General features: G+C 40.0%; 1 protein-coding gene across 1 annotated transcript; it reads right to left on the bottom strand.

The window, feature by feature from the left end:
• Nucleotides 1–480: 480 nt before the first annotated feature.
• kcmf1 (potassium channel modulatory factor 1) lies at nt 481–23,319 on the bottom strand. Its single transcript, XM_048592576.1, has 3 exons — nt 23,223–23,319; nt 19,844–20,018; nt 481–767 (listed from the first exon to the last, which is right to left on the bottom strand). The coding sequence occupies exons 2-3, from the start codon at nt 19,983–19,985 to the stop codon at nt 481–483; spliced, it is 429 nt and encodes a 142-aa protein (XP_048448533.1). The 5' UTR covers nt 19,986–20,018; nt 23,223–23,319.
• Between the last annotated feature and the right edge of the window lie 268 nt (nt 23,320–23,587).

Below are 23,587 nucleotides of genomic sequence, written 5' to 3'. Positions count from 1 at the left end.
CTTCCTGCTCCTCTGATGCTGCTTGGCCTGCTGTGTTCATCCAGCTCTACACCTTGTTATCTCAGATTCTCCAGCATCTGCAGTTCCTGCTATCTCAGCAACTAGAACATATTTGTCAAATTACTGCTGTCAAAAAAGGGTGGGTGTGAGTCTTTTATGGGCATTTGAAATATGTGATTTTGTCCAAAAGGCTCAACTCAAAGTGCCAACATGAATCTTTACATAATATACATGATTACTAAATAACTTGGGAGTGTGAAATAAATGTAAAGTCAGCAAACAGCCTGCTGTATTTAACCTCTCACCCCACTATACTTTGCATTAATTTCTATTTTATTTCATTGAAAAAATGATTCAGTTATGTTTCAGAAGACAAATCATAGAGTCCTAGGGAAACAGACCCTTTGGTCTAACTCGTCCGCACCGAAATCAACTGTTTTTGTGTAGCTCTTTAGATCACAGGTGCTCCATCAGGGTCTCTTACCTTGTGAGCAAGAACTGGGAATTCTGGGAGGTCTGGTGACTGTTTTCTGTGGTGATTGTGTTGTTAGTCACTGTAGTCTGTGTGACTGTGGTGCTGAGGCTGCCTGTGTTGGTGCGTCTTGTTGCATTGCGTGCAGACTCCAGCTGTTGTCGGGCTGCCTGTGCCTGCTGTCTCTCTAGCTGCAGTTGCATTTGCAACTGCTGTAATTGGGAGGCAGAAGGGCCAGAGGAGTTGAGCTGTCCTCCAGCAGAACGTCTCACACCTGATAACTGTGATAACAGCTCTGTAACAAATGGAAAAAAAAATTATTTATGAGCTGCATGATAAATTGTTAAAGAAAAAAATTGCGGAAGTTTATTTTAGATCCCTTAGTACCTGCAAAGGGAGAAGGCAGGTTAGTGTTTCAGGTGTAGATGTTTCCTCAGAACAAAGCAAGATAAATCTGCTCTGTATTTCCAACAATTACTGTTTTTAGTCCAACCTTTGCAGTTTTCTTACTTGCAATGATAGTCATCTGTTACCTTGCTTCACAATATGAAACATAAAGGCCACAAAATCCAAAAACATACTGACACTTCTACAGAGAAATTCCAAAACAGCAACACTATAGACTTTCCTTTTCCAAATGAAGTACTTGATTGCATTAATCTATTTAAAATCAAATAGAATTCTCAAAGTAGTGGTTTCTTAATTAGTTATCTAATTTCCATTCACCATATTTCAATGGTATATTTCTCTAGGAAGAGAGGAGCTTCTTCTCCTTTTGGATCACTTCATTTTTTTTTAACATATTCTCCAAGACAAGAAATGGTTGCGGGACAGACTGCAGAGTAGATATGATTTAATAAAGTTAGGGGCTGAAGATAGCAGATGGACTTGCTATAAATTTTCAATCTTCCCCTGATGCAGGAGGTGCCAGAGGAACAGGGTGGGGGTAGTGGCAAATATGATGGCCTAATTCAGTAAAGGATTACTAACTACAGACAGGTCAGTTTGACATCAGTGCAAGTGAGGTTTTACAAATAATAATTGGGAAAAGAATTAACAAGCACTTGGAGAGGTTGGAGTTAATTAAGGAGAACCAGCAGTAATTTGTAAAAAGATAGATCATGCTTGTGGATGAAGTAACAGAGAAGACTGATGGAAGGAATGTAGTGGACGTTGTCTGTATGGATTTTAAAATTGGTTTGACAAAATACCACATAAAAACTTAGCCAACAAAATGGAGGCTTATGGAATAGGAGGGTCAGGATCAGCACCAGCTTCGGTAAGAATTGGCTTAAGAATAGAAAATGATGAGCTGCAATAGTTTCTCAGACTGCTGGTGTTCTGGATGGTAGTGCTCACCAAGGGTAAGTGTAAGTACCACAGCTTTAATTCGCTGATGATCCCAAATATGCGGGTGGGAAGAGTTTGAGGACAATAATGGTCAACTGCAATAAGACAGAGAAGCTAGCATAACAGGCAGACACGTGGCACATGGAACTTAATAGAGATGTGAGGTGATGAACCTTGGCAAAAAGAAACAGGGAAGGCAATAAATACTTAACAGCACAGTGTCAAAGACTTCCGGTTCAGAAAAACCTTAGTTTACATGAAAGATCTTTACAGGTGACAGAACATAACAAGTGTAGTCAGCAAAGTATAGGATATCTTGTGTTTCACAAATAGAGGTACAGAAGCTGAGGTACAATAGGTAAATTACACCCAAACTTCAAGAAAACATTGTTACTGGTTAGGCCACAACTAGCGTCCAATTCTGGTCACCTCACTTTAGAAAGGATGTGAATGATGGTATTTGAAAGGGTAAAGTAAAAATTTACTAGAATGGCTTCAGGAATGAGGGAATTTAAATACAAGAAGCTGGGATTGCTCCCCTTGGAGCAAAGGAGATTAAGGGGGAATCTGATAGATATGTACAGGAATATGACATTCAGATGAGGTAATGGACCCATTATTTGACGGTACAAGGACTACTGGACACAAAATTCAGGTGTAGGCAGGAGATAGGAGGGGACATGCAAAAGAATTTTTCAGCCTTTTGAGTGATCACCTGGAAATTAATGCTTACGAGGGCAACCAAAGCAGAGATTATTGATGATTTTAAAAAGGAAATTGGATACAGGTTTGGTTACAGGGAGAAAATGGGACCAAATGAACTGCACTAGAGAGCCAGCACTGCCTTGATAACCCAATGATTTTCTTCTGCGTTATAATGACTCGATGAGGGTCACCAACCATGCAAATAGTACATAAACTGCATGAGCATTTATGCAATAACCCAGGATTAGCAGCACTGGTGTAAGTTCAACAAATTTCTGAAGTTAGATGCGAGAGAGAGGGTGGGAGGAGATGCAAGAGAAAAGTCTTAAAAAGTGAACTCCTGCATGTAATCTTGTCAGCGAGCCACTGAAAGTTTGATTTTGTTTTTAAAAAATGAACAGTTCCTATAGGAAGTGAAATATCATTTTTTTCCATCAATAGATGTGACTTAATGTCATTAAAAACTTACTTAATACCTCCTTGACAATGTACAACTTTTTCAAGGATTTTGTTACACAAATGCTCAAAAATTAGATATATTCAAATCAAATCAAGCTATTGAAGTATTTTGGAAAAATCAGTTTTCTGTTTGGGAGCAAGAAGAAAAATTGAATTCTAGAAGTGATGTATAGTGAACTTTGGAACTAAAATGATACTCGTACGACCAAATCCTTAAAAAAAAGTGCTTTGTATTGGTCAGACATACTAAAGAGCTGAATGAGAGCTTTATCAAAAGGATCAAATGGTGCAAGTTATCTTTTTATTAGAAGTATCATGTTTAATTTGCCTTAAAGTAACAGCTAAAGCAGATCTTATTGGTAATTTTATCATTTGGGGTTCATGTGTTATTTTGGTTCATTAACAGGGTTCATAACAAGGTGTGTGTGCCGACAAATTATAACTGGCAAATTTGCAACTATAACTGGCAAAAGTACCAAGTAAATTTGTTTTTAGTGTTATGAAGGCTTCATATTTCATCATTTCTCTGGACTGGAGTCTGAAGGATTTGGATGTCTGCTTTTTTAATACAACTAAGTCAATGCAAAGACATTGCAACCACATTTTTCAAACAAGACAATTCTTGGCAGTAACACATTTTGTGCTAACTGCTCGATTGCTGGATGCTCCCTGCCTACATTTATGACCGTCTGGTGTGATGTCTGCTTTGGATATTGAGTTGCTGATAATCAGTCTGCTACTTGAAAAAGCTTCTCATATTTCTGGAAAAGCTTCTGTTGCGAATGCAGTGTGAAATCTGATTGTCTTCTTGAAAAGCATCAGGAAGAATTCTTCATACCATGCTTCAGAGAGAAGCTGCATTTGCAAAGATCCCAGAAATAACAGACTGTTTGGTGACACCCATCTGCATATGCTACAAAGACAGGTCGACAGCCTTCGCAACATTTGAAACCTTGTCCTTTTTACCTTTATGATCAAAGACTTATTGGCCAAGTCTTGCTTTGCCCAAAGTGAACCTCTGCAGAGGGAAATCTGCTTTTGTTTTCCTTTATCTGGTGTGTGCAAGTGCGTTTAATTGTTTAGTGAGGTTAACGTTTATAATACAAACGTTACCAATTTCACATCTTCACAGAATAAGTTTTTTTTCACTAGTAAAGTAATAATTGTGTTTATTAAAGAAACCTTACTAATGATTCTTATTATTCCAAGTCTAATATAGAGAAAGTTTATTATTGGCCATATTGTGAACAAGTTAAAATAATTACATTTATGTTCAGTTCCATGGAATAGTGTGACTAGAGAAAGACAGTACATGTCTCCCTCCAACCCACTGGCAACAGACAAATTATTGTGAATCGCTGCCACATTCAGCAACATGTATTGTTTTCACTAACACTTTACCTGGCTAAGTAAACATACTTGCCCAAATGCCCGATTTTTCAAAACAAAAGCAGAGCTTTAGAAACTTTATTAAACCTGGCTTGATAATACAGCACATCAAGAAGTCAGACTGAAAAGCTCCAGGACAGGAGAATCCCATACAAGTTTCTCGATTTAGTAATGAATTCATTTGTGCACATTAAATAAAAGTAAAGTCAGCTCTTCACATTAAAAGAGGAAGAACAACAGAAATGTGATAATTAGTGTTCACTTCAGTCAATTTGGATTTAGTGGATTTAGAAACTAAACTATGTACTAAAAAGTGGAACTTACTTTAGCTTTAGTTGGTTCGGAGCTTTTAGAATTTGTCTGGAAAATGTGTAATTTTTAAAAATTCATTCATGGGATTTGAGTGTCGCTGGCTGGGCCGGCATGTGAAGCAATCCAAACTGAAAACCTCCCAGAAATAATGGAGAGTCAAGAAACAGTGTTTATTATTATTTTGCAGTTTACAAAGTGGTAGACAAATTAATTGGAGATAAAACAGACAAATATCTGACCTCTGATGATCCAAATGGACGAGCTGGAATCTGAACTGCAGGCATTGCGATGCATCAGTGAAGGGGAAAGTTACCTGGACACTTTGTTTGAGAAGGAAGATCATACCCCTCAGACTAGGTCTGTGATCAGGGACAGGAGGATGCTGCAAGCAAGGGGACCTCGGCTCCTGCAAGTAGTCAACGGTCACGAGGGTTTTGCAAGCTGTGCAGATGAATGCCGGGGCTCTAGGTCCATGGCACCTGGGTTCAGGCAACCACTTAAATGCAGGGAGGAGTAGGGACTTTGCGGTAGAAGACAGTGTAATTAGAGGGATAGAAACTGTCATCTGCAGTTGTGAACAGAGTGCTGAAGGGTGTTTTGCCTGCCTGGTGCTGGACTTAAGGACATTTCCTCAGGGTTGAAGAACTTCGAATGGAAAGAGAAGGATTCAGTTGTTGTTATCTACACTGGTACCAATAGCATTGATTGGACTAGAAAATAATTTTCTGCTGAAAGAATCTGAACAATTAGGAACTAAATTAGAAAGCAGAATCTTGAAAGAAGCATCTGAAGATGACTGGATCAAGGACACTACCCTGAGGAACACTTGCAGGTGTGCTGGTATAACTCCAAAAACAGCCATCTTCCTTTGTGGTGGTATGACTCCAACAAGCAAAGCTTTTCCCCAAACACCTGATAATAGTCATCCATTTGGGTATGTGCAACGTAGCAATAGATCATCTTTAATCCACTCCGTCAATCTCATATTGAACCACAAGATTCTGGGTTCAATTCTCACGCCAGGGCTTGACCACAAAAATCATATCTGACACTCCAATGTAGCACTGAGGGAATGGGTGCACTGTTGGAGGTGGTCTTTCAGATGTTAACCGGGGAAGGCAGGTGAGATTTAAGTAAAAGATTCAAAGGCATTAACATGATCAAAACCAAAAGGGAGATTATCTGGTCAATTTCACTTTGCTGTTTGTAGGAATTTTGTGTGCGCAAATTGACTGCTATACGTGACTACACTTCAAAAATATTTAATTGGCTGTAAAGCACTTGGATACCTGGCAATTTCCTACACAAGTGCACGTCTTTCTTTCTATATAGGTAACCTCTTGCAGGGTAACTGACAAATCCCTGGGCCACTCACTAACCACAATCCTAACATGACTTGACATTTTCAGAAAGAGAACGAGACATAATGGAAGGTAAGTAAAGAAAAACAAGGAGCAGAACTTGCATCATTAAAGAAATGTAGAATAACAAAATAATTTTAATGTTGAATGAATATCTGTACAGCAGTTGAGAAACAATAATAATTGTAAATCTCAGCGATTCAATAGGTAGCATTAAGATGATACTCAATGCATAACCAGATCATTAGGATGACCGCATTCTGTATTTCAGTAGTTTGATAAGCCACATTGAACAAGTGAAAGTGGGATAAGAGATCAAAAATGAATGGGGTAGAAGGATTCAGAGTAAAAGCTCGAAAGCACGACCAGAGACAGGGAGCAATACGGACAAATAGTGAGAGCAAATACCCAAGTGTCCAGAAAGGGTGTCTGTATCAAGCAGGATCACATGTTGGAGTACACCTTTGTTACCTCTTCCTACTAGTCACATTCCCAAACACCTCTTCCAAATGAGCTTTCAATTTAGTTTACTACATTTACTGATTAGAATATGGTCTTTACATTAGAAGGATCAAATGGCTCATTTTTGAAGCACTTCTGCTCAGTTTACAAGCATGACCTCAAGATTCCAGTTATTTGTCATTTTAGTTGTCTGCCTCGCTTCCACTCTGGTCCTTCCATCCTTGATCTGTTCCAATACAAGCTTAAGGATCAGCACTTCACCTTCTTTGATTTTTTTTTTTGATCACTTTATGTTCAGGTAGCAATTATCCTGCATTTCACATATGCCCTAGGCATACCTTTTGTCTCTTGAGTTTTATAACAGTTTTTGGTCTTGTATTTTGAAACCTGTTGTTACTTAATTGTTCCACCTGTCTTTGCCTTTTGCCCTTCCTCTCACCTTTACCCCTTTCACTTACTTAAAACCTATTACATTTTTTCTTTTCCCAGTTCTAATGAAAAATCAGCTGTAATTTTGCTAGTTACTCTCTCTACTGATGCTGCCAGAGCTGTTAAATATTTCAGCATATTTTTAATGCCATTTTTCAAGCACCCACTTATTTTGTTTTCGCAGCAATGCATCCTAGGTTGTTGAAATTAAGGGTGGAAATTCCTGCGGTACTGGCCCTAATTTTTGAATCATCTTTACAGATGGGGTTCATGTCAGATGACTGTAGAATTCAAAATGTTACAACCTACAAAATAGGATGCAATGAGAGAAACTGCAACTACACGTAACTGCGTTAACATGTCAGTTTAACTTCTAGCTTTGGAATAAACCTGGATTAATTAAGGACAGTCAACATGGATGTAAAGGCAAACTGTTTTGAACTTCATTGGAGTTGTTTTCATGACATTCTGGGTTATTGAGGACAATGTAGTTGTTGTAGTGTATGTGGACTTCTGAAAGATACTTGATAAATATCTGGCACTAAAGCTGGAGACCAAGCAGTAGCAGCACAAATATAAAATTGATTCAAGGGCAGGTAGCAGTACCAGTGAATGGCTGTTTATTGGAATGGAGGGTGTAGTAAGGCACCCCAGTAGCAAGACCACTCCTTTTTGTAATATACATTAATAACTTGGATGTACAAGGCACTATTTCAAAGATTCAATGATAGCTATTGCATATTAGCTCATACATATTAGTAATTGTAAGCTCAACTCTTTGAAGCTCTTTCTTGACTAACCCAGGACTGATTTTTCTCCATTCCTTAATCAGCACACTTCCGGTTTACCAAAAAAATCATTCCTTTCTTAATACTTTTTACCAATTTGTAAAAAATCCTTCCTAGCAGTATTGCAGATTCTTACCACAGGATGGCATGGTAACTTCATACTGAAATGCATTACATTTGATGAAGTTAATCAGCATACAGCAGCGACTTCAACAAAATGTGGGACACTTAACTATGACTGAACAAACAAACTAGAATGCATTCTTTGTCATTCCAGACATTTATAAAGTCCAGACCATCATAAACAAATTTAACGGAACATCTTGCACTGCATATAACTAAAATTAATTAGAATAAAAGTAATCATAAAATATCACAATGCAATAACAGGACATTTGTCTATACACATCGATATTCCACACATGCAAGGACTTTTGTAACTTCTCTCATCCTTTTAATTCTTAAATCTATGCCTTCTCAATTTCTACTGGTCCGTAAGGTAGCAATATTACTAATTACCTTATCATAACATTTCTTAATTCTGAAAATCTCACTAGATAAACATTTAACTTTCTTGCATCGAGATAAGTCATGTTTTCATTCGTCACAACTACAATGCCTCATCCTTTACATCCTAGTGCATCTACATTTCCACCTTTCTTTTAAATCTTTCATATAATAGGACACGCAAAATTGAACAGTCCAAATCCAGCCAAAACTTTTGTATATGTTCAAATCTATCTTTCTGTTTTCTTACTCTATGCTTCCAAGTACAAAACTAAGTATTCCATGTGCCTTTTTTTAAAACCGTATCTACTTGTGCTGTCAACTTTAACATTCATTGTCACACCATAGCTCTTCTTTGCCATTTAAAATTTAACAGTACAAGGCATATTTTCATCTTTTTCCACAATATATTTAACAATATTTTTATGATTTGAAGTGCATCAATAAATAATTTACCCATTCCACTGTGCTTTGTTCTTTAGTAGTCTCTGTCATAGCTTTCATCATAATTTTCAGTACAATTCAGCCACCTTTGGTACCTAACTCCTCAACATTTATGTTTATAATTCCTTATCTTGGTGCATTCCCTTTATATCGAGCACCATCAGCTTTGCCCCAAATATATTACATGTACCTTATTTAAAATTTCTCGAATGATACAAATCAAAGCATGACATTTTTAATCCATCCCTCTTAACTCATCAAAGAATTTGAGGTTAGTAAAAAATTCTCTTCAGACATTTCCAATTACCTTCTAACTCAATTTCATTGAACACAAAGCATCTCCTGTCATGTTTTATTTAAATTTCATATTTCAAACAACCAGGCAATTCTAAATATTTTTAAGCAAAGACTGATGTTTATTAAGTTGCTGTAGTCTGGAATTCAAAAAGCAGAATACTGCAGATGCTGCAAATCTGGAATAAAAACAGAAAATGCAGGTGAGGAAGCATCTGTGTAGAGAGAAACACATCAACATTTCAGGTCTGTGCATCAACTCTGTCTCTCTCTACACTGATGTAGTCTACCCTGCTGAGTTTGTCTCTAACATTTACTGCTTTTATATATGGAAGTCAAATGAGGTATAGTACATTTCTTTTAAGAAAGCATCATTTGTCGACAAAAATAGGGTACAACAACAGAATTAAAATCTTCCTACAGAATATTTCCAGCTCTGAATTAAGCAACAATTAAAACAGATTATCTGGTTGATGTTACGTTTCACTAAGTGCAAACTGACTGCCACATAGAATCCCTACAGTCCTGATAGAGACCACTTGCCCATCAAATCTTGCATTGACTCTCTGCAGAATATCCCACCCAGAACCAGATTTCCCCTCAACTCCCCATCTAACATGCAATCCCACATTTACCATGGCTAATCCACATAGTTTGTACATCCCTAGACACCAAGGAACAATTTAGCATGGTCAATCCACCTAACCCACACACCTTTGGACTGGGAGGAAACTGGAGCACCCAGCAGAAATCCACACAGACACGAAGAAAATGTGCAAACTCCACACAAAGTCACCCAAGGCTGGAAGCAAATCTGGGTCCCTGGCGCTGTGAGGTATCAGTGCTAAACACTGTGCCACTCTAAATGACAAACATTACAATAATTACTACACTTAATAAACATTTCACTGGCTGAGAAACACTTCGCAGCACCCTGAGATAATTTATTGCTCAAATGTTAGTCGGCTATAACTACAGAATTAGAAACTACCACCTTCTCAAGGGCAACTAGGGACAAGCAATAAAAGCTGGCCAGTCAGCAACATTCACATCCCAAAAATGAATAAAAAAATTCCAATCAGCCTCTAAAAGTACTTTCTGTATTTATGATTGGTTCGGAAATGCTGAATTCACTATTAAAACAAATTCAGTTGTTAATTTAGAAGACAGCAATATGAAAGAAAACAATGTTAAAGAACTCAAATAAAACAAGCATGAATATGAATAGTTCAGCAAATTAAGATTTACTTACATTGTGTAATGAACTTTTAATGACAGTACATTGAATGTTACCAAGTGTTTACATGGAGCTGATTGTATTCAAATGAGTCAAAAGCCAGAGCTGTATCAAGCATATACAGGAAGTACATGCATATTTTGCTTTAAAAAATATCACTATTAATTGCCATTTTGCTTTCCAAGAACCTACAAGGAGTAATAATATCTAATCTAGAATTTTACATTACGTTGCTCTATTCTGTTCCATTGCAGTACTCTCTGGGCTAACAGATAATGATTTCATAAAATTAATATCCGGGAACCTGAACTGCACTTTAATTCAACAAAAAAAAACTGCAGATGCTGGAGGTCCGAAACAAAAACAGCATGCTGGAGAAACTCAGTAGATCCGACAGCATCTGTGGAGAGAATAAATTAATTCTGTGTATACTACAGTTAAAGATGACTGATAGATCAATGAATCAGTGTTTTAATTTCAACACTGGCATGAGAATATATCACACGCGTATTTGTCACATTGCATATCATCTGGCTATAGATTTTTGTCTGTAACAAATCAAGCCCAATTATACAAATCAAGTACACCCTCATTCACTGTTCTAAGCAATTTTGGTGGCCTATTCACTCGTTTTATTCTTTACAGGTGTCCAACCTAAGCCTGAAGATAAATATAAATTTAAACTATTATTAAAAGCAAACCAAAACAGTTTTTTCTACAAGGTATTGCAAATTAATTAATATCCTTTATAATTAATGAATTGAAGGATTATTTACATAACTCCTTCCTCCTGGCCTCTCTACTCCACAAATCCTGATGGCCATTTATTGACACACTTTCTTGTCAGGTAGAAATCCCAGAAATCCTCCTCTAACAGTCTTGTGGAGGCACATTTACAATATGGCCTGCAGAAAGACCACCAATACCACCATTACATGACAACTATGTGTGGGTAATAAATGGAATCCTCATCAGCAATAGAATTTTTTTTAAAATGCACCGAGTGGGTTTTTGTTTTGCGGGGGGATTGACTTAATAAAGCCAGAGTGTGAAGCAAGTGAATACAGAGAAGAGTGAATATTCAGGGAAGAGGAGGATGATGAGGAAGAGGAAGAGGAGGAGGAGGAGGAGGAGGAAGACGGAAAGGGATGACAGAAAGCCGCAGAATGCGGCGGTATAGGTGCATGTGGGGCGGGGCTAAAAGAGGGTGTGAAAGAGAAGTGATGGACAGAAGTGAGAGAAGAAAGGAAGAAAATGGAAGACAGGGTGATAGCAGAGGATGCAGGGCCAAGCTGATGATTTGCCAAGAAAGAGATATCGAATCGATTAGTTCAATATTCTTTGTATTCCTCTACTACCTTGCATCTCATCTCTCCCTCTCCACAGGTTCTGCACTTTCTCCCTCTGCCAAAACTCTCCAGTTTCTAGCAAAATCGGAAGTTGCTGGAAAAGCTCAGCAAGTCAGGCAGCATCTGTGAAGAAAAATCAGACCTGTCACTGGACCCGAAATGTTAACTCTGATTTTTCTTCACAGATGCTGCCAGACCTGCTGAGCTTTTCCAGCAACTTGTTTTTTGTTCCTGATTTACAGCATCTGCAGTTCTTTCTGTTTTTACTGTCCAGTTTCTCCTTTCTCTGAAGATGGTGGGGGAAGAGAAGCCAATCAGAATGTACAGCATGAAAAGGCACAACTAAAAATTCAAGTTAGCTCAGAAAGGTGCTTCACACTCTGTGATTTTGCAATCAGCTTGACACGTACTCAAACTCTTATTACAAATTCAGACACAGAATTCTATTATTGTACAAACATGATTTGAATTGTGACAAAACATTAGGACAGGAAGTCAAGTGGTGCAGACAGGAAGTACACACATGGAAGATTTTGTTGACATATAAACACTCAATATCTTATCCTGTAATTCAATTATGAGCAGTAAGTCTGATAAATCATATCAGATCTTACCACATAACACAATGTGGAGCTGGAGGAAAAGAGCAGGCAGCAGAGGAGCAGGAAAGCTGACGTTTCAGGTTGGGACCCTCCTTCAGAAATGGGGGAGGGGGGAAGGGGGCTCTGAAATAAATAGAGAGGAGGGGTGGAGCTGGGGAAGGTAGGTGGGATGGTGATAGGTGCGTGCAGGTAGGCAGTGGTGGGGGTTGGTCAGTGAGGTGGGAAGAGTGGATAGGTGGGAGAGAAGATGGACAGGTCAAGGAGGCGGGTATGAGAGGGAGGGTTGGTCACGGAATGGGGCTGGGGAGATTTTGAAGCTAGTAAAGTCCACACTGAGACCATTGGGTTGTACGCTCCCAAGGCGGAATATGAGGTGCTGCTCCTCCAGTTTCCAGGTGGTGTCATTGTGACACTGGGGGAGGCCCAGGATGGACATGTCATCCAGGGAATGGGAAGGGGAGATGACGTGGTTCGCGACTGGAAGGTGTTGTCGTTTGCTGCGAACCGAGTGCAGGTGCTCTACAAAGCGGTCTCCGAGCCTCTGCTTGGTCTCACTGATGTAGAGGAAGCCACATCGGGAGCAGCGGATGCAATAGACCATATTAGCGGATGTACAAGTGAACATCTGCCTAATGTGGAAAGTTTTTTGGGGGCTGGGATGGAGGTGAGGGTGGGGTAGAGTGTAGGGGCAGGTGTAGTACTTCCTGTGGTTGCAGGGAAACGTGCCGGGGGTGGTCGGGCTAATGGGGAGTGTGGAGCGGACAAGACAGTCACAGAAAGATCGGTCCCTAGGGAAGGCAGATAGGGGTGGGGAGGGAAATATATCCTTCGTTGTGGGGTCAGATTGCAGGTGGCGGAAGTGTGATGCATTGAATCCAAAGGTTAGTGGGGGTGATACAGGAGGACAAGGGGGATTCTGTCTTTGTTTTTGTGGCGGGGAGGGGGTGTGAGGGCAGAGGTGCAGGAAATGCAAGAGATGCGGTCGAGAGCGTTTTCGATCACTAAAGGGTGGAAGTTGCAGTTCTTGAAATACGAGGACGTCTGGGATGTTTGGGAGGGGAATGCCTCATCTTAGGAGCAGATGCAGGGGAGGTGGAGGAATTGGAAGTAAGGGATCACATTCTTGCAGGAAGGTGGGTGACAGGAGGTGTAGTCTAGGTAGCTGTGGGCTTGAAATAGATATCAGTTTCAAGGTGGTCAACAGAGATGGAGACAGAGAGGTCCAGGAAGGAGAGAGAGGTATCAGAGATGGTCCAGGTGAACTTGAGGTTGGGGTGAAAAGAGTTAGTAAAGTGGATGAACTGTTCAAGCTCCTCGTGGGAGCACGAGGCGGCGCCGATATAGCCATCAATGTAGCGGAGGAAGAGGTGGGAGATAGTGCCAGTGTTGCTGCGGAAGAGGGACTGTTCCATGTATGCTATGAAGAGGCAGGCATAGCTTGGGCCCATGCGGGTTCCCATGGCTACCCCCTTAGCCTGTAGGAAGTGGGAGGAGTTGAAGGAGAAGTTGTTAAGGGTAAGGACGAGTTCAGTCAAGCGGATGAAGTGTGGTGGAGGGAGACAGGTTGGGCCTGTGGGAGACAAAAGATGCAGACGGCTTTTAGGCCATCTGCGTGGGGAATGCAAGTATATAGGGATTGGATGTCTATAGTGAAGATGAGGTGTTGGGGGCCAGAGAATTGGAAATCTTGGAGGTGGTGAAAGGCGTGAGTGTTGTCCCAGACGTCCGTGGGGAGTTCCTGGACCGGGGGGAGAAAGTAGAGTCCAGATAAGCGGAGATACGTTCAGCGGGGCAGGAGAAGGCAGAGACAATGGGTCGGCCAGGGCAGTCGGGTTTGTGGATTTTGGGAAGGAGATAGAAACGGCGGTGCGGGGCTGGGGAACGATGAGGTTGGAGGCTGTGGGCGGAAGGTCACCTGAGGTGATGAGGTTATAGATGGTCTGGGAGATGATGTTTTGGTGGTCAGGGTGGGGTCATGGTCAAGAGGGCAGTAGGAGGAGGTGTCAGAAAGTTGGCGCCTGGCACCTTTAAAGGTCAGTGTGCCATACCAGAACTGTGCCTCCCTTGTCCGCAGGTTTGATTGTGAGGTTAGGGGTGGAGTGGAGGGAGCGGAGGGCTGCACGTTCTGTGAGGGGAGGGGTGGGGGAGGTTGGAGTGGGTGAGAGGGGCGGAGAGATTGAGGCAAATCGATGTCGCAACAGCAGTTGGAAATGAAAAGGTTGAGGGAGGGTAGGAGGCCTTGGGGTGGTGTCCAGGAGGATGGGGTGTGTTGGAGGCGGGAGTAGGGGTCTGTGGGGTGGGGGGGGTTTAGACTCATGGTTAAAGAAATAGACGCGTAGGGGGAGGCGGTGGAAAAGCTGTTCGAGGTCCAAGCGTGAGCGGTATTCATTGATGTGCAGGTGGAGGGAGATGAAAGTGAGTCCTTTACGGAGAACTGACCATTCGCCCTCAGTGAGGGGGAGGTCTGGGGGAGACGGTGAAGACCCAGCAGGATTTGGCTGTAGAGCTGGTGGCTGTGGGTGCGGCGTCGACGGTCGTGTCGGCGGCGCGACATAGGTGGAAGTGACGTTGTCCTTGATGTTGGCAGCGGCGTCGGCAGGGGCGTCCTTGATGTAGGCGGCGCTCTCGGTCTTGACAACGGAAGCGGCAGCATCTGCGGTGTGGGTGGCGGTAGCGATGGCATTACTTGCGGTACCAGAAGTGATGTGGCCGGTGTCGGTGGATGTGAAGCGATCCGTGGCGTCAGCGGGTGGTGATGGTCTGCTGTGTTCCTCCAGCTCCAAACTGTGTTATCTCTGACTCCAGCATCGGCAGTTCTTACTATCTCTGAGATCTTACCACATGCATGCTTTACTATCATCTAACCAGTTGCTCATTTAGTCAGTCATACAGCACAGAAACAGACCCTTCCGCCAAACCAGTCTCTGCCAAACATAATCCCAAACTAAATTAGTCCCACCTGCCTGCCCCTGGCCCATATCCCTCCAAACCTTTCCTATTTCTATATCCATCCAAATGTTTCTTAAACCTTGTAATTGTACCCGAATCCACCACTTCATCAGGAAGTTCATTCCACACATGAACGACCCTCTGTGTAAAAAAAATTTGCCTCATGTCTTCATTAAATCTCTCTCCTCTCACTTTAAAAATGTGCCCTCTAGTCTTGAAATTCCCCACCTTAGGGAAAAGACAACAACCATCTACTCTATCTATATCTCTCATTATTTTATTAATATCCATCAGGTCATCTCTCAACCTCCTACACTTCCATGAAAAAAATCCCAGCCTAACCACCCTTTCCTCATAACTCGAACTTCCATACCCGGCAACATCCTGGTAACATCCAGCTTGATAATATCCATCCTATAAGTGAGTGACCAGAACTGGACACAGTATTCCAGAAGAGGCCTCACCAATGTCGTGCACAACCTCAACATGACATCCCAACACCTATACTCAAAGGACTGAGCTATGAAGGCAAGCATGCCAAATGCCTTTTTAGCCATCCTGTCTATATGTGGCGTAAACTTTAAAGAATTACGTCCCTACACCCTAGGTCCCTCTGTTCTACATTTCCTCAGGCCCTACCATAAATTGCATAAGCCCAACTCTTGTTTGTTGTACCAAAATGCAATACCTCACATTTATCCAGATTAAACTCCGCCATTTTTCAGCCCATTGATCCATTTGATCAAGATCCCTTTGTAATTTTAGAAAACCTTCTTCACTGTCTACAATTCCACCAATTTTGGTATCATCCGCAAACTTACTAACCATGCCTTGTTCATTCTCATCCAAAGCATTTATAAAAGTGACAAACAAAAGAGGACCCAGAACCGATCCCTGTGGAACACCGCTGGTCACAGGCCTCCAGTCCGAAAAGCAATCCCCCACCATCATTCTGTCTCTCGTCGTTAAGCCAACTATGTATCCAATTGGCAAGCTCCCCCTGAATCCCATGTGGCCCAACTTTACTAATTAGTCTTCCATGCAGAATCGTGTCAAAGGCTTTACTAAAATCCTAATAAACATCTACTGCTCTGCCATGATCAACCTATTTGGTAACTTACCCAAAAAACTCAATCAAGTCTGTGAGACACGATTTTCTTCACAGAAAACAATGCTGACTACCCCTAATCAATTTTTGCCTCTCTAAATGTCCATAAATCCTATCTTTTATAATCACCACCAACAATTTACCCACAACCGAAATCAGACTCACAGGTCTATAGTTCCCTAGTTTTTCCTTACAACCTTTCTGAAATAAAGGCACAACATTAGCCACTCTCCATTCTGCAAGGGGTCTTGTAATTCCCTCCTTTATTTCCCACAACATTCTAGGATACATTTGATATGATCCTAGAGATTTATCCACCTTTATATTCCCCAAGACCTCCCAAACTTGCTCTTCAGTAATGTGAACTGTTTTTAAAACATCAAAGTTTATTTCTCTGCATTCTCTTGACTCCATTTCTTTCTCCACAGTAAAAACTGATGTGAAATATTCATTTAGTATCTCTCCCATCTCCAGGGGTTCAACACAAAGATGACCTCCTTGATCTTTAAGAGGTCCAACCCTCTCTCTAGTTACCCTCTTGTTCTTAATGTATTTGTAGAATCTCTTCGGATCATCCTCAACCTTATCTGCCAATGCTATCTCATCTCCCCTCTCTGCATTCCTGACTTATTTCTTAAGAATGTCCCTACACTCTCTGTATTGATTAAGAGATTCAATTGAACCAAGTTGTCTATATTTAAAAAAAAGATTCTCTTTTATTCCTGACTAGAACCTCAATATCTTTATTCATCCATTCTACCTTAATCTTACCAGCCTTACCCTTCACTCTAACAGGAACAAAATGCCTCTCAACTCACATCATCACACTCTATAATGCCTCCCACTCGTCAGGTGTCCATTAGTCTAATCCAAACAACTTTTGAAAGTTCTTGTCTCATACCATTAAAATTTGCCTTACTCCAATTAGAAACTTTAACTTTTATGGAAGGCTTATCCTTTTCTCTAACCATTTTGAAATTAATAGAATTATGATTGCCAGACCTGAAGAGATCCTCCACTTTTACTTCAGTTACCCGCCCTGCGTTATTGCCCAAAAGGAGGTGTAGTTTTGCTATTTTTCTAGTAGGAGCATCCACATATTGACAAAGAAAATTTTCTTGAGCACATTTGACAAATTCTTCACCATCCAAACCTTTAATATTTTGCTAGTCCCAGTCAGTGTTTGGAAAATTAAAATCCCCCCATTATTATAACCTTATTATTCTTAACTATATCCAACATCTCCCTACATATTTCTTTCTCAATTTCTCTCTTACTATTGGGGAAGCCTATAGTATAATCCTATCAAAGCGATCTTATTTGTAATTCCCACCCATATATTTTCAGTGGACGATTTTTCAGAAATATCTTCCCTAGTTACAGCAGTAATGTATTCCTTAATCAAAAATGTCACACCCTCTCTCTTTTCTTGCCTCCTTTTCTATCATTCCTATAGTATCTAAAACTGGGAACATTGAGCTGCCAGTCTTGGCCATCCCTCAGCCAAGTTTCTGTGATAGCTATGACATCCCAATCCCATATTCTTAAACATACCCTGAGTTCATCCCCCTTACCTGTAAGACCCCTTGCATAGAAATAAATGCAATTTAGCTCTTCAGAGTTACTACATACTCTGACTCTCTCATGTCTTTCTTTTCTAACTGACATGCTCTCGTCACATTTAGCGGGTGGCATGGTGGCTCAGTGCTTAGCACTGCTGCCTCACTGGGCCAGGAACCTAGGTTCGATTTCACCCTTGGGCGACTGTCCGTGTGCAGTTTGCATATTCTCGTGTCTGCTTGGGTTTGCTCATGTTTCCTCCCACAGTCCAAAAATGTGCAGATTAGGTGGACTGGCCATGCTAAATTGCCCATATAGTGTTCAGAGATGTGTAGATTAGGTGGGTTATAGGGGGATGGGTCTGGGTGGGATGCTCTGAGGGTCGGTGTGGACTTGTTGGGCAGAAGGGATTGTCCCCACACTGCAGGGATTCTACGTCTACGTCTAGAAACTACCCCATCAATCCTTCCATTTACACTTCCACTTAGAATTCCTCCATTTGCCTTTTCTATCAGTATAAAGTCTCCCCTAAAAAAATGAGCAAATCTCCCTGCTAAGATATTGGTCCCTTTCCAGTTTGGGTCAGACCCATCGTTTTCAACAGGTCTTTTCTATCCCAAAAGACATTCTAATCGTCCAAAAACCTGAATCCCTGAACAATGTACTAGCTCTTCAGCCACTGATTTATCTTCTTTAACCTTTTGTTCCTTCCTGCATTTGAGTTTGGCATTGGGAGAAAACCAGAAATTACTACTTTCAAGGTTTTATTTTTTAATCTTCTATCTAACCTCTTAAATTCACACTGTAACGCTTTAATCTCTTGCCTAAAAATGTCACTCCTACCAACGTGTACAATAATTTCTGGCTTTTCGATCTCACCTTTAATAATATGCTTGAAACGTTTAGAAACGTCCTTAATCCTAGCACCAGGAAAGCAACAAACCACCCTAAATTCACTGCCACAGAATCACCTATTCATGCGCCTAACAGGAGAGTCCCCTATAACAATAATTCTATCAAAATCTTTTCAAATGCTGCCTAACCGTAAGAATCGTTCCAAGTGTCCAATAACTGACTGGTCATTCCATTTTCCTCAGAGAGACTATCCCCTTCAACTGTTCCAAAAACTGAATGTCTGTTTGACAAAGGAATAGCCACTGGAGACTTTTGAACTACCTTCTTACCTTTGCTGACAGTCACCCATCTATTTGACTGATCCTGCTGGGTCATAACTTTTCTAAATCTACTAGCCATCTCACTCTGGAGCTTACATATGGCCTTAACAACATTAAGCCCAAAAAAAAAGGACGTTTCATGAACAAGTTATACATAAAATAAACTACCTTTGATTACCTACAGAAAATAATGTCAAAATGGAAAAAATTAAAAATATATATCAAACATATAAAAATTAAATAAAATAAACCACTTAGCTGATTAACTGAATAAAAACGATTCCTCTTCAATAAATTCCTCAAAGCAAAGAAAAATCTTCTCCAGAGCCGACCACATGTAGTACTCTCCAGAACAAGAAAACAACGCCTTATTTCAAAAAAAAACTGTTCGGTTTTTTTCAAAAATAAACCCTTGGAATGTCAAAAATAAACACAAACTAATACAGACTTTTAAATTTCTGAATTAAGAATAAAAAAACCTCAGCCATTTACTGTAGACAATTAAAAAACTGTTTTGAAAAAAAAGTCCGTTTGAAAAAATACATTAAGGGAACATTGTTGAAAAACAAAATAGGAACAATCAAAAAAGATTGAAAATGGTTTACAAAGAAAACTAATGCATTACTAACATTTAAAAAGTCTGCCACTGTGTATAACTGCTTTAATAAATAAGTCAGTAGTTTCTACAATCATTAGAGATTTCGAATACAATTAATCCTAATTGAGATTTCTGATGGAGAGAATCACTATGAAGAATTATAAACTTACATTGGTATGTGAGATTCAAGCAGCTTATTAAAATTCGATCAATGCAGAACCATTCAATTACATTCTGTAGTCCAATATATTACTGTTTTAATAAATGTGCTACAACTTCATGTTTTAACTCACCAGCTATTGGATCCATAGCTTCCCTATTGCTTGGAGAATATGAACTTTGTGAGGATGAAAGCCCACCAGTGGAACTGCTAGTAAAGTGCATGTTTGATCTACGAGCACGCGGTCCTCCAAGGCCTCGGCCAGGATGAAACATCCTACGTACATGTCGAACACCGCTGGATTCATCATAAATAATCATTAAGGAAATATAAGCATAGTTCTGCAAGTAAAGCCTCCAATTCAAAGAATATTTAAATTCTTGATAATTTCCTTCAATTAAATACCAATTCAAGGAGACTTCTTTGGTTCCAGCTAGCAACTCCATCTTCCTCCCTGCCAACTGTATGAGGGCCGAACCAAACTGCTCGCAACTTTGGTATTACATCATTATATCTGATCCCAAGATTTGGTGCCGAAAACACATTGATGCCTTCATTAAAGGCTGCTTGCTTCAACCTCTGCAACACTGCTTAACTGTGCCATGTTTCAACCCATCTGCTGCTGGAATTCTCATTCATACCATTACACAAGAGAATTCCAACTACCAGTCAGTTTCCCATATTCCACCCTATGAAAACTTGTAATCATTAAAAATTCTGCTCTGCATTCTTAGCCCAATCATCCTGGTTCTCACTGATCCAGATTTGGATTTCATCTCCTCTAGCCCCACATCCCCATTTCTGAAGAGGAGTCACTGGACCCAAAACATAAGCTCTGATTTCTTTGCACAGATGCTGCCTCACCTGTTGAGTTTTTCCAGCAATTTCTGATTTTGTTTTGCCCAAACTGGTCTTATAGTTTCAACCGCTTGACCATCTCCAATTTTAATCATGCCATTATTAGCGGCCATGCCTTCAGCTACCCAGGCCCGAAGTCATGGAATTTAGTCCCTAAATCTTTCCATTTCTTACCCTCCTTTTATAATGATCCTTAAAACCTATCGATAAATTAAGTTTTTTCTCCAGATTGCCACAACAGCCTGTGTCAAATTTTACTTTTTCATACTCCTGTGATGTGCTTTGGGATATTTTGCTCCTTAAAACAGCTATACAGTATAAATTCTGTTTCTTCCTATTTTCTAATATACAAACACTATTGCTAGCTACTCAGTCCTCCCAATCACTGGTGGTGCCACAGTATACAAACATATGAACTAGAAGCAGATATAGACCACTGGGACCCTCAAGTCTACTCCACCATTCAATGTGATCATGGCTGAACAGATTTCTTCACATTCCCCCCTGCCCCATAACTTTTCATTCCTTGCTTATCAAGAATCTACCTACCTCTGCCTGAAACATATTCAAAAACTCTACTAACAAAAAAAAAACTCTGCTAACAAAACCTTTCAAAGGAGACAGTTCCAAAGACTGTTTTGAGATAAAAAATCCTCTATCTCTACCTTAAATAGGTGATCTAATCTTTTTTAAAACGTGACTCCTATGTCTAGATTCCCCACAAGTAGAAATTTCTATTCTACAACCACATTGCCAAGACCTTTCATGTTTTAATCAAGTTGCTTCTTTCTTCTCTAAACTCCAGTAGCTACAAGCCTGGCTTATTTAAAATGTCCATTTTTGGAGTGTGGGGGCTGATGCCAAGGATGGCATTTTTCCTCATCCACTAAGTTCCCAGGCCTCCTTATTTAACCATCTAAGCCTAAGTGGTCATGGGTCTTCCAACAAGGCTGTTCAGTAAAAATGTAAATTTTGATCTTGAACATACATGTACTGAAAATAGAGGGAGTATTAGTCAGGCAGAGAGTTACTCTCTGCAGGATTCCCAACCTCTGACCTGTCTTGCAGCCACAGTGTTCATATGACTAATGCAGTTCAGTTTCTGGTCAATGGTAACCCTCAGCAAGTTGGTTGTGAGGGATTCAGCGATGGTAATGCAATTAAATGTCAAGGGACAATATTAGATTCTCTTGTCAGAAATGGCCATCACCTGGCACTTGAGTGGCGTAAATGTTACTTGCTACTTATCAACCTAAAATGGATATTGTCGAGGTCTGGCCTCTTTCGAACACGATATCTTTCCAGTATCTGAAAAGATGTGAATGATGCTTAACATTACACAATCATTCATGAACATCCCCACATCTGACCTTATGGTGCAGGGAAAGTCACTAGGGAAGCAGCTGAAGTTGGCTGGGTTTAGCGCCTAGTATAACTTGATTCAACATCATGGATATGCACTACTGCAGCACAGCTGGAAACAGGCTGACTATCCTAAGGAATTAAGAATATGGATTGCACTAAATCCACATTTCCACCTACAACCAATAACTACTGACTCTCATATCAGTCAAGAACCTACCTAACTTTACCCTAGATGTATTCAATGACCTGGTCTCCACTAGTTCTCTTTCTCAGACTCCAAGGATTTGCGACCATGAGGAAAAAAAACCTTCTCATTTCAGTCTTAAACCCAGATTTTAAAACTGTGTAACCTAGTTCTATTCTCTCCCACAAAGGAAAACATTCTTTGAGCATTTAATGTGTCAAGTTCTTCAGAATTTTATATGTATCAAAAAGATCACCTTTTGTTCTTAACTTCACTGCGAGAGACGAATCTTGTTCAAACTTTCCTCAAGATAACATCTCCTCTCGTCTTGGGAAACAGACAAGTGAATTTTTGCCAAACTATTTGTAACACACTTATATCTTTTCAGTATTCCAGATATGGCCTCATCAATACTCTATGTAGCGAAATAACCCTACTTTAATATTCCATTCCTCTTGCAAAGGGCTTTGTTCAAAATCAAATACAGAAGAAACTTGGCAAGTCAGGTAGCATCTGTGGAGAGAGAAACAGTACTTACATTTCATTTGCAGTCTGATATGACTTCTTCAAAATATACTGGACTTGAAACATTAGTTCTGTTTCACCCTCCACAGGTGCTGCCAGACCTGCTGAGTTCCTCCAGCATTTTCTGTGTTTGTTTTAGATTCAGAATATACAGAATTTTGCTTTTAAGGACTACATTCCATTTGCCTTTCTCCAAATCACTTGCGTACCAATCCTGGGTAATTTATGTATCAGAACATTCAGATCCTTTTTGGCAGCTTGTATTCATCCAAATTAATCGTGGGAAATGCTAAAATGAACTGCCTCTCAAACATTAATAGATAGCATATTACAATTTCCTTAAATTAAAGGAAGTATACATTCTAAATACAATACCACACTGTGGTACCACAAACAGTCTGCACTCAACACCAATGCTATGGATCTTTTCCAACTATTTCACTACTTCTTTGAAATAATACACCATGAACAATTTATATTTAAAACAAATGGAATTATTCTTTGTGGCACACAATACACACAACTGAAATTTCCTTTAGACACTTCCAGGTAGCTGGATATTGGCCTTTTAAAAGGATATTAAATCTCTAGGAGCCCTGTGTTCAAGTGTAAGATGAGCTGCAAAGTCGTCCGTGACATGATTAGGATCTCCTCCAGGTAATGCTGCACAAATTGGACAAACCTGTAATACATTAAAAAGCAAATTTAATGATCATTTCTAATTGTGACAAAAATCTAAAAGTTCAAGCAAATGAGTCTGACTGAAAATTGGAAATGAGATACAAATAAAATCTTACTCTAAATATTTAGAAAGGAGTTGAACTCTTCCTTCAGAAGTAAATAAAAAGTGGGGAAATGATCAACTGTGTTTCAAACATATTCTATTTGTATTTTGGTTATTCTGAATCTGTAGATTTTCCACTTCCTCAAATAGTCCAGCCTTTT

This window comes from Rhincodon typus, chromosome 3, assembly GCF_021869965.1.
Source record: "Rhincodon typus isolate 14 chromosome 3, sRhiTyp1.1, whole genome shotgun sequence".
Classification (NCBI taxonomy): domain Eukaryota; kingdom Metazoa; phylum Chordata; class Chondrichthyes; order Orectolobiformes; family Rhincodontidae; genus Rhincodon; species Rhincodon typus.
The sequence above is the reverse complement of the archived record's forward strand: the minus strand, read 5'-3'. Positions and strand labels throughout refer to the sequence as shown.